The sequence below is a fragment of the Ictidomys tridecemlineatus genome, chromosome 10 (genome assembly GCF_052094955.1).
Source record: "Ictidomys tridecemlineatus isolate mIctTri1 chromosome 10, mIctTri1.hap1, whole genome shotgun sequence".
Taxonomy (NCBI): Eukaryota; Metazoa; Chordata; class Mammalia; order Rodentia; family Sciuridae; genus Ictidomys; species Ictidomys tridecemlineatus.
The window spans coordinates 112,591,221-112,607,819 of record NC_135486.1 but is presented as its reverse complement, the minus strand read 5'-3'; the positions used below and the strand labels follow the sequence as shown (position 1 = coordinate 112,607,819).

The window sequence follows — 16,599 nt, the reverse complement described above, 5'->3', positions numbered from 1 at the left end:
GTGGAGAAAGTCAAGAGACTCTTATTACTTGATTTCTTTGACCCTTTGCTCTTCTCAATAAGTATGTGAACTACCATGTTATTCATTCATTCTCTTTTTAAATAAGAGTGTTATTGATACATAATTAAATACCTTTAGATTACCCCACTTAACTTATACAATTAAATGGTTTTAAGTACAAAGATATATGCAGCCATCACTAGTGACCATTTATCAACTCAGAAGAAGGCTATCATTCATTATTAACTCTCTATTCCCCAAGCCTAAGCAACCATGAATCTATTTTCTGACTCTATAGATTTGCGGATACTGTGAATTTTCTATAAATGAAATCCTAAAAGTCATGTCTGACTTCTTTCATTTATCATTATGTTTTCAAATGCTTCCATCCTGAAGCATGTGTGAGTACTTCATTCCTTTTTTGAAATTATTTATTTATTTGTTCTGATTAGTTATGCATGACAGCAGAATGCATTTAACTACATAATACACAAATGGAGTGCAAGTTTCCATTTGTGTACTTTTACATAAAGTAGATTCACACCATTTGTGTCATCATACATGTACCTAGGGTAATGATGTCCATATTATTCCACCATCATTCCTATACCCATAACCCTTCCCTTCCCTTTTTTTTCCTTTGCCCTCTCCGAAGTTCCTCCATTCCTCTAATGACCACCCCATTACGGATCAACAACCAATTATGAGAGAAAATATTTGGCCTTAGGATTTTTAGGATTGGGTTACTTCACTGAGTATTGTATTCTCCAAATCCATCCATTTACCTGAAAATTTCATGATTTTATTCTGTTTTAATGCTGAATAATATGCCATTGGTATATGCACTATATTTTCTTTATTCATTCATCTACTGAAAGGCATCCAGGTTGGTTCCACAGTTTAGCTATTGTGAATTCAGCTGATATAAACATTGATGTGGCTGTGTCCCTGTGGTATGCTGATTTTAAGTCCTTTGGATATAAACTGAATAGTGGGATAGCTGGGTCAAATGGTGGTTCCATTCCAACTTTTTTGAGGAATCTCCATACTTCTTTCCATATTGGTTGCATCAATTTGCATTCCCACCAGCAATGTAAGAGTACGCCTTTTCTCCCACATACTCACCAATATACATTTTTGCTTATTTTCTTCATAACTGACATTCTGAGAGAAGTGAGATGAAATCTTGAGAGGAGTTTTGATTTGCATTTTATTTACTAGAGAAGTTAAAACTTTCTTCATATATTTGTTGACCAATTGTATAGCTTCTTCTGAGAAGCGTCTGTTCAGTTACATATGCTATTTATTGATTGGGTTATTTGTTTCCTTGGTGTTAATTTCTTGAGTTCTTTATATATCCTGGAGATTAGTGCTCTATATGATGTGTACACTGTAAAAAATCGCTCCCATTCTTTGGGCTTTCTCTTCACCTTATCGTTTCTTTTGTTGAGAAGAAGCTTTTTAGTTTAAATCTATCCCATTTATTGATTCTTGATTTTATTTTTTGCGCTTTAGGAGTCTTGTTATGTAAGTCAGAATCTAATCCAAGATAATCAAAATTTTGGCCTACTTTTTCTTCTATTAAGTGCAAGGTCTCTGGCCTAATTCCTAGGTGCTTCATTCATAATGAATTAATTTTTGTGCATGATTAGAGATAGTGGCTTAATTTCATTTTCCTACATATGGATTTCCAGTTTTCCCTGCATCATTTGTTGAAACGACCATTTTTTTTTCCAATGAATGTTTTTGGCACCTTTGTCTAGTATGAAATAACTGTATTCGTGTAGGTTTGTCTCTATATCTTTTGTTCTTTACCATTGGTCTACGAATATATTTTGGTGCCAATATGGATTTCCAATTTTGCCAGCACCATTTATTGAATAGGCTCTTTTCTTCAGTGAATGCTTTTGTCACCTTTATCTGGTATAATATAAACATATTCATGTCGGTTCATCTCTGTGTCCTCTATTCTGTACTATTGGTCAACAAGTTTATTTTGGTGCAGATATCATGCCTTTTTATTACTATAGCTCTGTAGTATAATTTAAGTTCTGGTATTGTGATGCCTCCTGCTTCACTTTTCTTGCTAAGGATTGCTTTAGCTATTCTGGGTCTCTTATTTTTCGAAACACATTTTACAATGGCTTTTTCTATTTCTATGAAGAATGTCACTGGGATTTTAATAGGGATTCCATTAAATGTGTAAAACACTTCTGGTAGTATGGGATTTGCCAGAATTTAATTGAGAATGTTTACATATATGTTCATTAGAGGTAATGGTCTGAAATTTTCTTTTGTTGATGTGTCTTTGGCTGTTTTTGGAATCAGGGTGATACTGACCTCATAGAATGAGTTTGGAAGTGTTCCCTCTTTTACTATTTCATGGAATAATTTTAGGAATATTGGTATTAGGTTTCCTTTGAAGGACTTGTGAGAATCTGTCTGGTCGGGGGTCTTTTTCGTTTTTTTTTTTTTTTTTTTTTTTTAGGGGAGGAAAAGTTTATTTGAGTGCTTATGGTTTCAGACATCTTAGTCCACTGAAGGCCTATGTATTCTTTGGGGCTCAAAGTGAGGCTGAACTTCTGGTAGGGGTGGCAGAGAGAAACAGCTCACACCATGGTAATCAAGAACAAGAGAGACTCTAGCTCCAGGTACAAAGGTCCAAGAGGCTGAATCTCCAGACAAGAGGTGCTACCCTAGTCTGAGATCTAAGCCTTCTGGATAATCACTGTCAGAGTCTGTATTGGAAGATTGAAGAAGCAAGAATCCAATGATTGCAGCAGCAATCAAGAATCTGTTCAAGAAGAATGGAGCTTTCATATGCTGTTGCTTCTTTGTTCTTCCAACTTTTATTCCATCCAAGCCATTATCCTATTGGTCAATGTTGCCCACACTTAGGTAGGGTCTGCATTTCAGTTGGCTATCTTACATGCTAATTATTCTTAGACACACCCTCATGACCCATCCATATTCCTCTTAATCCTTGGTGTATCTTAATCCAATCAATTTGACATTTCTTTTTTTTTGTTTGTTTGTTCTTTTTTTATTGATTGTTCAAAACATTAAAGAGCTCATGATATATCATCTTTCATACATTTGACTCAATTGGGTTTTGAACTCCCATTTTTACCCCAAATACAGATTGCAGAATCACATCTGTTACATACTCACATTTTTACATAATGGCATATTAGTGACTGTTTTATTCTGCTACATTTCCTATCCCCTACTATCTCTTCTCCCCTCCCCTCCCATCTTTCCTCTCTACCTCCTCTGCTGTTGTTCAATTCTCTTCCTTTTTCCTCCCTCCCCCTTGCCCCTCATAACCTCTTGTAATTTTGTGTATCATTGAAGGTCTCCTACCATTTCCAAATGCTTTCCCTTCTCTCTCCCTTTCTCTTCCCCCATTCATCTTTGTTTAATGTTAGTCTTTTCCTCATGCTCTTCCCTCCTGTTCTGTTCTTAGTTGCACTTTTTATATCAAAAAAGACATTTGGCATTTGTTTTTCAGGGCTTGGCTAGATTCACTTAGCATAATCTGCTCTAATGCCATCCATTTCCCTGAAAATTCTATGATTTTGTCATTTCTTAGTGCTGCATAATACTCTATTGTTTATAGATGCCACATTTTTTTATCCATTCATCTACTGAAGGGCATCTAGGTTGGTTCCACAGTCTAGCTATTGTAAATTATGCCGCTATAATCATTGATGTGGCCATATCCCTATAGTGCGCTCTTTTAAGGTCCTCAGGGAATAGTCCGAGAAGGGCGATAGCTGGGTCAAATGGTGGGTCCATTCCCAGCTTTCCCAGAAATCTCCATACTGCTTTCCAAATTGGCCTCACCATTTTGCAGTCCCACCAGCAGTGTACAAGTGTACCCTTTTCCCCATATCCTCGCCAACACTTATTGTTGTTTGACTTCATAATGGCTGCCAATCTTACTGGAGTTAGATGGTGTCTTAGGGTGGTTTTGATTTGCATTTCTCTGATTGCTAGAGATGGTGAGCATTTTTTCATGTACTTGTTGATTGATTGTATGTCCTCCTCTGAGAAGTGTCTGTTCAGGTCCTTGGCCTATTTGTTGATTGGGTTATTTGTTATCTTATTGTCTAATTTTTTGAGTTCTTTATATACTCTGGATATTAGGGCTCTATCTGAAGTGTGAGGACTAAAGATTTGTTCCCATGATGTAGGCTTCCTATTTACCTCTCTTATTGTTTCTTTTGCTGAGAAAAAACTTTTTAGTTTTAGTAAGTCCCATTTGTTGATTCTAGATGTTAACTCTTGTCCTATGAGTGTCCTATTGAGGAATTTGGAGCCCGACCCCACAGTATGTAGGTCGTAGCCAACTTTTTCTTCTATCAGATGCCGTGTCTCTGATTTGATATCAAGCTCCTTGATCCATTTTGAGTTAACTTTTGTACATGGCGAGAGAAAAAAATTTAGTTTCATTTTGTTGCATATGGATTTCCAGTTTTCTCAGCACCATTTGTTGAAGATGCTATCCTTCCTCCATTGCATGCTTTTAGCCCCTTTATCAAATATAAGAAAGTTGTAGTTTTGTGGGTTGGTTTCTGTGTCTTCTATTCTGTACCATTGGTCCACCCGCCTGTTTTGGTACCAGTACCATACTGTTTTTGTTACTATTGCTCTGTAGTATAGTTTGAAGTCTGCTATCGCTATACCACTTGATTCACACTTCCTGTTTAGCATTGTTTTTGCTATTCTGGGTCTTTTATTTTTCCATATGAATTTCATGATTGCTTTCTTTATTTCTACAAGAAATGCAGTTTGGATTTTGATTGGCATTGCATTAAACCTATAGAGAACTTTTGGTAATATCGCCATTTTGATGATGTTAGTTCTGCCTATTCATGAACAAGGTATATCTTTCCATCTTCTAAGATCTTCTTCAATTTCTCTCTTTAGAGTTCTGTAGTTTTCATTGTATAAATCTTTCACCTCTTTTGTTAGGTTGATTCCCAAGTATTTTATTATTTTTGAGGATATTGTGAATGGAGTGGTTCTCCTCATTTCCATTTCAGAGGATGTGTCACTGATATACAGGAATGCATTTGATTTATGCGTGTTGATTTTATATCCTGCCACTTTACTGAATTCATTTATTAGCTCTAATAGTTTCTTTGTACACCCTTTTGGGTTTTCTAGGTATAGAATCATGTCATCTGCAAATAGTGATAATTTAAGTTCTTCTTTTCCTATTTTTATGCCTTTAATTTCTCTCCTCTGTCTAATTGCTCTGGCCAGTGTTTTGAGGACTATGTTGAACAGAAGTGGTGAGAGAGGGCATCCCTGTCTTGCAACAGATCTTAGAGGGAATTCCTTCAATTTTTCTCCATTCAGCATGATGCTGACCTTTGGCTTATCATAGATTGCTTTTACAATTTTGAGGTAGGATCCTGTTATCGCTAGTTTTTCTAGAGTTTTGAACATAAAGGAATGCTGTACTTTTTCGAATGCTTTTTCTGCACCTATTGATATGATCATATGGTTCTTATTTTTAAGTCTTTGATGTGGTGAATAACATTTATTGATTTCCATATATTGAACCAGCCTTGCATCCCAGGGATGAATCCTACTTGATCATGGTGCACAATTTTTTTGATATGTTTTTTTATCTGATTCGCAAGAATTTTATTGAGGATTTTTGCATCTAGGTTCATTAGAGATATTGGTCTGTAGTTTTCTTTCTTTGAAGTGTCTTTGTCTGGTTTCAGAATCAGGGTGTTGTTGACCTCATAGAATGAATTTGGAAGTTCTCCCTCTTTTTCTATTTCCTGAAATAGCTTGAAAAATATTGGTATTAGTTCCTCATCCATTATCATTGTGTTGTGGTCTATTTTACTCTTGAAATTGATAAGAGTTTGATTAATGTAGATGTTCCATTGTTTGGGGGTATATGTATTTACTAGGGAGTGCTGCCTTGTATAGCAATTTAATGTTTACCTAATAAAGTAACTGTCAGTATGTTTTCCACAAAAGCCATACCCATCTCAAGTTCTCACCTGGAATGCACAAGGGCTGCTGTTTCTCTCTATCCTGTCCAACACTTACTATTTCCCACTGTTTTGTTTCTAGCTATCCTCCTGGTGTGTATTGTGGCATCTCATTGTGGGTTTCATTTTAATTTCTATAAACTAATAATTTGAACAAGTTGAGCTATTTTTATGTCTTCTTTCTATAAAGGTCTTTTCAAGTCACAATTGTATTTCTGTTTGTAGGCGAGTTGTAAGATTTCTTTATTCTGGATACAGATTCATGATGTGATGTGTTTTGCAATTTTTTTCTCCTCATCTACAGGTCTGGTTTGACTTTTTGATTGTATATTTGAAAGTACTATCTTTTTATATTTATAGCATATAATTTTTGTGTTTCTTTAAAGAGAGAGAATTTTTTAATATTTATTTTTTTAGTTTTTGGTGGACACAACATCTTTGTTTGTATGTGGTGATGAGGATCGAACCCAGTCTGCATGCATGCCAGGCAAGTGCACTACTGCTTGAGCCATATCCTCAGCCCAAATTTTTGTGTTTTTATTCCCTTTTTTTGGTTTCACAATCTTAGACTCCAGATCTAAAATTGAAAAGGTGTAATTTCTTGCTCTTTTTCTAAGAGTTGGTTTAATTTTATGTTTACATCTTTGGTCCATTTTTAGTTGGATGTTTTTTACAGTACGAATTCAAGGCCCAACTTTAATATTCTGCGTGTCTCTGTCCAGATGAACCAAAAGCATTTATTGAAAAAAGTGGTTTTTCCATATTTCACTGTCATGGCACCTTTCTCAAAATTCTTTGAATCATAGAAACGTGGGATTATTTCTTATCAACACTACAATTCTTCTGTCAGTTTTTTTGTCTTTGAATTTTAAGATCACATCTTTTGTAAAGAATAATAATTTGACTTCTCTTTTTCCTATTCCTTTTATTTCATTCTTTGGCCTCATTGCTCAAAGATTTCAGTTGATATATTGACTAAGAGTTGTGACAGTGGACATATTTGTCTTATTCCTTATTTTAAAGAAAATGCTTTTTTTTTGTCCATATACTGTTTGGGATTCTCAGATATGACATTAATAATGTTGAAGGAATTTTTTCCTATTTTTTGCTACTTCAGTGTTTTTAATTTTTGACCAGTGCATTATAATTACACATAATATTGAGCTTCGTTCTGACATAATTATACAAGCATAGACTATAATTTGCTCTAATTCAGTCTCTAGTACTTCTCCTGTCCCTCTCCTCTCCCTCTAACCTGTTCCCTTTCCTTTAGTCTACTGGTCTTTATTCTATTTATTTATCATACTTTTTAATCAATGCATTATGGATATGCAAAAATAAATTCACTGTGGTGAATTATATGCCCCCTTTATGTCATCCCAGAGCTCATGGATATTCTGATCATGGTTTCCTCTTGTTTCCCTTAATGCTGACTGAGGTTTATATGTCTCAAGTGTGAATTTTTATCTTCCAGGTGACCTAAATATATTTGCAAGAATTCAGCTAAATTTTTATTTGATTTATTGAGATTTTTATTTCTCAAATTTCTTTAGTCTTTTTGGAATATCTTTCACATCCTGTGTTCTCACCCAGAGTTCATTCCTTAGATCATGTCTTAGTTTATTGATAATGTTAACAATCAACTTTTAAAATTATTTGCTTGGGATTTCATCAACTGCAATATCTGTGAATTTAGTATTGGAGGATAATAAGCTTTTGGAGACAGGATGACAGCCTATTTTCTGAGGTTCTGTATTTGTGTATATGTTGAGATAGATTCCTTTTGCTCATGTATGTGGGGGAGTTTAATGAATATTTATTTCATAATTTTAATCCCCAATATGAAGATATATCTTAACTTTAACACATCTAATCAATGTAATCAGTCTTGGGCTCAAGAACAAGTACCACTTTCAAAAAATAAGTGCCAGTAATAGTAATAACTTAGTAGCAAATCATGTATCAACATATACTATAACATTTATTAATAATGAGCTCTGCAACTCTATTAACCAAAGATAAAAGTAAGTGAGGAATAATATAGAGTAGGTGGAAAAGCTTAAGCATTAGCAATATAGTATTCCAAACTGTATTAGAAGAATAAAGCATAAAGAAAATAAAAAGAAAAATAAAAAAAAATTGGGGGAGGGAGGAGAAAAAACATGAAGCACAGGAGAATGAAGTGGAGGTGAAAGAGAAGCAGAATTGAAATGGGATCCATTTCATTCTAAAAATAAATAAAATTATATGAATTCTAAAAAATACATAATGAGAAGACACTGGGAGTTTATCTCCAATAGTGAATGCAAGACCACTCATAGAGCTTCAGTTTTCTTCCTGTTGAAGCTTTAAATTTGCAGACATTTGTTTGTGGGGTTTTGATTTTAGAAACTCCCAGTTATGAAGGATTTTATGTGACACCAATGTCATGCTGTTTGTCTGTTTTCAGCTCTGGCCCAAGCTGGTCAAACTTGATAGAGGAGTCTGTGTGCTGAGTTCTGACCCCTCTGCCTGGCAGCATCTGCTGTGGGAGTATTGTATGATTCAGAGCAGACTTCACTTTAAAAATGGCTTTTTTTCTTGTGACTGGGGTGGGAATGAAAGTGTGGTAGGGTTGTTGGTCAACTTCTAGAAAACAAAGAGAATCAGCACAGGATCTGGGTGTCTCACACCCCTTCTTCAGGAAGCCTAAGTCCCTGTGCTGGGTTGTGTGTGTGAAATGTTTCCCTCCATCCCTCAGACCGTCTGGGGCTTGGGGAGGTGGCACAGGTGCTGTGGGATGCTATCACAGGCCCAGGGTTTTCAACCGACCCTGATCTGTCCTTTTTCCATCTCCTGCCAGCCAAGGTCAGACTGCCAATTTCAAATGAAAGTGCCCTTCACCCTTTACTCTGCAGACTGTCAGAAAGCTGCAGCTTGCCTCACAAAGTTTTTCCTTTTCTGTGTTGTAGTCCCACTCCTGTGTCCAGATTGATGCATGATCTGGACACGCACCAGTACAGTAAAAGGTAAGGATTAGGTGGCCATTTTTCTTGGTATTCAAAAAGAAAATATAACAGAAACAATACAAAAAGGAGCAAAAAGTGAAAAATGAGTGAAACATGAAAAGCAAGGGTAAATGGCAGGGATTCCTAGTCTCCCTCCCAGGAAGTACTAACAGAGAATGTCTTTAGCTGATTCCCCTTTCCCATTTTTACTCTCTGCTGGAGAGTGCCTGGTCTCTCTGTTGAGCTAGCTCTCATGAGCTTATTTTCTTCTCAGATGATGATTTTGTTGGACAGCAGCACCATTCATCATAAACTGGGTGGGAGTAATTTGAGCCCATTGCGGAGGAGCTTCCTCTCCCCCATGGAACCAATGCACACCCATAACTGCTGCCATCTATCCCATGAATTAAATCTCTTTGTATTCTAGAAGTTGATATTTTTGGATTTCACCTGATTTCTAGTTTTCTGGGTTGCTTGCTATCATTTTCCCACAGTCTTCCCATCTCCCCACAGAACTGTTGTTTTAATTCAGTCTCCAGGGACTGCTGGGTTATTGTGAATTCTGCTGATACACCATTTTTCCTGACCTCCAAATCTGTTTTTTTGTTGTTGTATATAATTCTTTTTATATGATGCTTGTTTTAATTTGCTAATACTAGTTGAGAGTTTTCATCCATAATTATAAGATATGTCAGTTTGTAGCTGTCCTGTGTTATCTTTGTGTTAAGTCTTATGATTAGGTTAACATGGGCATTTTAGGATCTTTTACAAGTGTTCACTGTATTCTATATTAGAAAATACTAGATATTTCTATGAAATTTTGTGAAGAAGTAAAGAATTTGTATTAGTTCTTTGAATGTTTGGTGGAATTGTCCATGGAACATCTGGACCTGAGCTGCTCTTTGTAGAAAAGTTCTTAATTTATATTTTAATATCATTATGTGTTGTATGTCTATGTATTTGTCTATTACTTTTTGTGTCAGATTCTGTTGTTTGTGTTTTTCTAGGAATTTGTCCATTTTATTTAAGTTATGTAATTTGTATAGTTGTTGTGATAATCTGAATGTTAAAATATCTTTATACTTCTTTCTGTGTTTATAATGTCAGTATTTCTCATTTTTAATGTTAATACTAATAACTGTAGTCTTTCTATTTCTGGCTCAGTCTAGCTATTATTGTGGCAACATTGGTGATATTTTTCAATTAATTGCATTTGTTTTTATTAATTTCTTCTATTGACATTATTTTTTCTTTGATTAGCTTTCACTGTGGTCCTTAATATTTTCTTCCTTCTGTTTTCTTTACGTTTAATTTGTTCTTTTTTTCATGATTTATTGTGTGAAGTTTGATTGTTCATTTGTGATCTTTGTTTTTATTTAATACATAACAATTTTCTGCTACACAATAATGGCTTTTTCTTCTGTCCGTAAGTTTAATATATTATTTCTTCTTTTTTCTTTTCAGTATTTTATCTATACAACTTTATATTTCTTCTTTCATCCACTGTTTATTTAGGTGAATATTGATAATGCCTTCTGGATTCCTTCTGTGATCGAATCTGTTTATCCCATCCTGACTGCTCTTTCTTGAAGAGCATGATTAATCACAGTCCAAGACTAAAGCCTAGTTCTATCCAAAAACACTCTATTCAAGTACATAAATAGGAAATGGGTCAGGGTTTTCATCTTTCTTCTTTGGTCACTCCACACAAGCACAAGGGGCCACTGATATCACTGCTATGATGCTGGCCCTATATATGACCTCCTCTTGCTCAGCCAGGGGCCTGGAGCTCAATCAGTGGTCCTAACAGGAACAGTTCCTCTTTAGGAACCCTTATGACTTCCACTTTTCTGATCAGTAGAAAAGATGTAATTGCTCCAGGTAAATTTTACATTTTTTACTGAAGTGTCCTTTGTTTTTTCTTTTCCCTTCAGCAATATTTTCATTCATTACTTCGATTTATGAGGCAATGAATATCTCTCTATTTCCAAAGGATGTCACAAATGTTTTAAAGAAAGCTATAAACAGAATGAAAGAAAGTCACCTTCAAGAGAAACAACAGATTAACTCCGGTGGTTGTTACAGAAGACGTTCATTTTTGATAACTTATTTTCCTATGGGTGTTTGACTTCCATACTTCTTTGTATATTTTTAAAAGGTAGATGCAGAACTCTTAGTTGAGAGTAATAGAGGGTTTTCATTTGAGAAGAATAAAGAATTTAGCATCTGGTAATTGAGATACAAGAATGAATCAGAGAGGGAACTTAGAGTAAGATGTATTCCAAGCTTTTATAATAACGTCAAAATGGACTCTACTCTCATACATAACTAAAAAAACTAATGAAAAGATTAAAATAAATAAAATTATATATTTTAAATATTGAAAAAATAGTAAACCAAAGAGAAAACATTTACAATTAAATGATGGGCATGGAATTTAGTTTGTCAAGGCATAAATATTGCTGATAGAAAAAGTCCCAAATACTCTAAAAAATGAGTCCTTGTACATTGTTGAGTAGAATGTAAATTAGGACAGTCTTTATGGAAAATTGTCTGGAGGGCCCTCAGAAATAAAATACAGGCCCATCATATGATCCAGCAATCTCACTACTGGTTATCTAGCCACAGAAAGTGAAATCAGTATGTCAAAGAAAGATATGTACTCCCATGTTTATTGCTGCACTATTTTAAAATTGTTCCTCTTAATTGAGCCAAGTAGATTTTGGAAATATCCATTATCAGGAAATGATAAATGCAATTAAAGATGTGTCTAAACTGACATAAACATCAAACAGCATATATATCAAAGTAATCAAGTACCTTGTTAATATGTGTATAGCTTAATGTTTTTATATATTAGTTGAAATGATTCTTTAAATAGAGGAAACAATTTTTATTTTATCCCATCTCTTCAATAGATAAAATTTCAACATAATATTTTCCCCTGGCGCTTTAATTTTATCAGATTTTATATGGAGAAAGAATCATTGAATTTCTAAACCTCTCACATTACAAATTCTCCACAGAAGGCATCCTCAGTGTAGCAGGTACTGTCTGGCCCCTAATGGAGCAGGAATGGGTTCTTTAGGTGAAGGTTTTGTTTCATGTACAAAGGCCAGCACAAGGATGTGTGCAGGCCAGGGAGCCAGTATGGGCCCCCCAGGTGTCAGTACAAGTTCATAGTTCCAAGCATGAATGGATCTTTCAAGAAGCTTGCCCAAAATCTAATGATAAGCTCTATAAATGGCAGGAGATTAATCTGTGGCATCTTTAGTGAAGAATTAAGGCAGTAAAACAAAATATTGCAGTCCATGACTTCTCCATGAGCAAAAAATGTATCAGGAGGCAAAGCCAACCACTCTCTGGCCAGGAGGCTGTGTTCAGAATCCACAGAGCTCACAAACAGGGAGAGAAAAGACCAGTAGCTGTTGGACACCACAGCCAGTTTTCACTCAGGGAAACGTCCTACTCTCCAAAGTTTGTAGATGGATACTTTTCTTCACTGATGACTTAGGAAACTCCAACTGGACTTCTGTACTAAAAGAAATCATAGTCCCAGAAGGGTAGATAAGTTCTGCACTCTTAATTTATTTCTGACTTAATAATTAACACTCTATCTTTAAAATCTCTCTGTTTCTAGCATTGGGTGGATTTTCTTCAGCTTATGATAAATTCTCAGAATTCCAAAGATGTGGAGTCTCATAAAAATAACTAAGGTTGATACCTTGTCTACTGATGGGGAAACTCAGTGGGAAAAGTTGTTCTTGAAATTTTCAGCAGGTTTCCCATGAATAACAGCTTTTCTACCAAGTTGCAGAAAGGCCATGATTGGATATTATATACAGTAGCCTGAGGAACTTTCTGGAAAGACACCTAGAGCCATATTTAATGTTTAAGCTGATATAAACAAGTATTTCTTTCACTAGCATAGTATTTTATTCAATTTATTTTCTTAATATTTTTATTTGATGCTCAATTTCTCCCTTATTTTTCCACTGGTATCCCTTTTGTGTAGGCTCTTGAGTCCTCTATTATTCTATCACCTTTCCTTGTTATTGTTTAAAAAGTAGCTTCTGTTTATTCTGAGAAATTATTTATCCATAACAATATTTAACTGAAAACATAGAGGTTCTCCATGTAGTCTTGAATACACTGCTTCACTCTTAATATCCACCGCAAGAGAGTTATATTTGTCACAGTTCAGGAACCTGTATTGACACACTTCTATCACATAAAGTCCACAGATTTTTTTAGCGTTTTTCTAAAATTTCTTTAGGGTTCTCTAAAAGTTTGCCTTAATGTGTAGTATTCTATTTTAAATTTTTGAAACTTTTCTTTAATTTACAATTTTCTTAAAATCACTTTTTGTTTAGTTGATGGACCTTATGTATTTATATGTGGTGCTGAGAATCAAACCCAGTTTCTCACATGCTAGGGAAATGCTCTACCACTAAGCCACAACTCCAGTTCTTTATTTACAATTTTATCAATAAAGTGAATAAGTCAATCTCATTTTTTCTCAGGCCTCGTATAAGAGATATTCATAAAATAATTTTTCACATAAATGAATAAGTTTACTATTCCATCATGACACATTTAGAGAAGGAGTAGGAGGAGTTCAAGATACATGATACTATAAGTAGTTTTCATGTTTGTAAAGCATGACTGTACTTAATGTATCTTCTCTACTTTGCTGCTGTGGTTGCTGTTGTTTTATTCATTGTGCTTCATTCTCCATGTGTTTGGCTATATGTTACAGATTCCTCTGAAATTAGGCAACCTAGAAATTCTTCAACCTGAAAATCCCATTATTCTGAAGGTTTTGTGCAGAGATACGACAATTAGTGGAGCCTGAACTTCCCAAAGGATTTTTGAATGGTTCTTTTTGGAGACAGGGACACAGAACATCAGAGAACAAAAATTCATTTTGTGAAGAAAACTCAAAATGAAGGTAGACTCTATATTCCTCAATTGATAAATGATAAGAGATGATGAACCTTTGCTGACCTTGCTCAGGGTCTGTTCAGAGGAATATTATCTAATTTGTGATGGAAAGTATGTGCCAATCTCAGTGCCACTCACCCTTTCTGGGTCTAATGGTCTCTCTCCTCTCACTGCCAGTTAGTACTGGCACCTCCTCCTGATCTCTGATCAGAAAATCAACAATTATCAAAAAATTTGTCAACAATTTTTAATGAAAATGAGGGTGGTTTTGGTGGCTTTTTTAGTGACATTGATATATGATGCGTTCTTTGAAATATGCTGTGATAAGTTTTATAATGAGAAAGTCAATAAAAATATCCTTATAAAATTTATCTGAAGCCTCTATGGCCATTTAAGGGGATATATAGTACTGAATTAGTGAAAGTCAAAACTCAATCTTTTGAACCTCATAATCACTAAATACATAGAGCTTTTTCAGAAATTCAAATTAAATAGTAAGATAGATACAGTTAACCCACTGTGAATTTTTGCATTGCTGGAAAAGTATATTTATATTGTCCTTCTGCAATTTTTGAAACACATAATTTGTAACACTCTACTGAGGTAGTTATTACTGTATCTCTAGTTTAGATTTCATATTCCCATTCTCTCTGCCTTATTGATTCTGGAAAGCAAAAATCATATTTGTAGTCCATCTTCAATTCCCAACGTGATAACAAGCACAATAAGAATTGAATTAGAAAATAGTTGATAGTCAATCATTTTTACAGCAGGGCTCCTCAGATTCAACTGATATCAAAAGCTACACAAGATTTTTTCATCTTATTCCTGTCCCATATATTCCTTCCCTTTACTTCCCTTTCCCTTCCTGAATAATTCACTCCTAATGCCATTAGATGTGGTCCAGCAATGTGAGGGAACACTTTGTGGTGGAGGAGTGAATAATGGTGGCTTCAAGTCAGATATGAGATACAATTGGGAAGGTGTCCTCAGAAGGGACAGCCTGCCTGTGTATGGGAGCCCAAGCAACCCAAGATGGGCTCCACAGACACAGGTAGCCTGTCATAAACACTCGTTGACAAAATAGGGTAAAAAACACCCCGGTGAGCAAAAGAGGGCATGTGGTTTTAGAATAGGATGAATGGAATTTAGCTGTATGAAGAGATATTGTTTAAAAAAGTAAAAACATCAAGGACAATGAAATTCAGTTTTCATAGGAAATGTTGGTAAAGTGACTCTCTGGTTCAGGAAAGAAAACTGGAACAAGAGCTGTGAAGGAGGACTGAAATGGAATGTATCACTGTGAATTCATGCTTTTCCAGATAGAAAAATAGAGAAACAAGTGTATGTGTGTGTCTGTATGTGTGTGTGTGTGTGTGTGTGTGTGTGTGTGTGTGTGTGTTTATTTGAGTGTTTAAATGCAGAAATTTAAATTCATACTTGTCTGCACTAATGGGACTGGGTAACAGTGACATTTTAATAGCAAAGACCAGTGGATCAGTCTTGGTGATCAGATTCTTGAATAAAAATAAGATATTTCACTATAGGAAACAGGGATAGTTAGATAAAAGACCGATTCCAGGTTAAAAATTGGGAAAGTCCAAACTGAACTTTTAACACCTTTTCGTGCAAAATGCAATGGAAGAACACATTCAAAAAAATGGAGGAAGGTGTCCCAGGTGTACCCAGGCCTATCCCACCTCCATCTTGGGCCCCTGTAAGCATCTCCATAGCCCTCCCCATGCAATAGCCTCCACCTTTGGACAATAGGTAGGGGTTGGAGGCAGCTGCATCTCAGAATAGGCCACCCAAAGCCACTGTAAGGCCCACATTTTTAGCCCCATCTCTGAAAGGAGTTGCATCCATTTTGACACAACTTCACAGCTATCTTGAGTTATCTCCACTATTGCCACCACCACATTTATTTGCAGTAGCATTTATCATGGGACATTGACTGGGGGCTAGAAGTCCAAAACCAAGGTGAGGTATAAGTAATCTTCAGGATCACTATAAGATTATAGGGTAGAAATTGTAATAACTCAGATTTGCAGTGCAATAAAGGAAGACACATAGACAACATGAAAAAAACACACTAAGATACTACAATAATAGAATCCATGGAAAGCGCAGTTGATGAAATGTCAGAGAAGGAATGATTGTTGGTGAATAGATGATTAATTAAATGGGTAGACATTGAGTCTGGGCAGCTAAGAGAGAAACAGCTCTGTAACAGCTGTCATTACTACCTGTGAGCCCAACTTCAAGAGTCAAATAGACCACAGTAAAGAATTTCTGGATGACTTTAACATGCCTCTTTCACCACTGGGTAGATCTTCCAAACAAAAGCTAAACAAAGAAATTATAGAACTCAATGATACTATCAAGAACTTAGACTTAACAGACACATAGAGAATATTTCATCCACCAATGAGTGAATACACTTTCTTCTCGCTAGCACATAGATTCTTCTCTGAAATAGACCATATTATGCCACAAAGCAACTCTTAGCAAATACAAAGAAGTAGAGATACTACGCTGCATTCTATCAGATTATAATGAAATAAAATTAGAAATCAATGATAAAATAAAAAATAAAAGATACTCCAAAACCTGGAGAGGAAATATTATGCTATTGAATGAACAATGGG

General features: G+C 35.3%; 2 protein-coding genes across 5 annotated transcripts in view; both read left to right on the top strand.

The window, feature by feature from the left end:
* Positions 1 to 344, top strand: part of LOC101972934 (cytochrome P450 3A12-like) — a 17,249-nt gene extending 16,905 nt beyond the window's left edge. The window contains exon 5 of the mRNA XM_078022994.1: positions 1 to 344. This exon is cut by the window's left edge and continues 88 nt beyond it. Within this exon, the coding sequence (XP_077879120.1) occupies positions 1 to 69 (69 nt within the window). The 3' untranslated portion in view covers positions 70 to 344.
* Positions 1 to 14,322, top strand: part of LOC144364745 (cytochrome P450 3A9-like) — a 466,715-nt gene extending 452,393 nt beyond the window's left edge. For all 4 annotated transcript variants that reach the window (XM_078024750.1, XM_078024746.1, XM_078024753.1 and 1 more), the window contains one exon: positions 13,767 to 14,322. In XM_078024750.1, the coding sequence (XP_077880876.1) occupies positions 13,767 to 13,862 (96 nt within the window). In that variant the 3' untranslated portion in view covers positions 13,863 to 14,322. The remainder of the gene's footprint in view (positions 1 to 13,766) is intronic.
* The last annotated feature ends 2,277 nt before the right edge of the window (positions 14,323 to 16,599 follow it).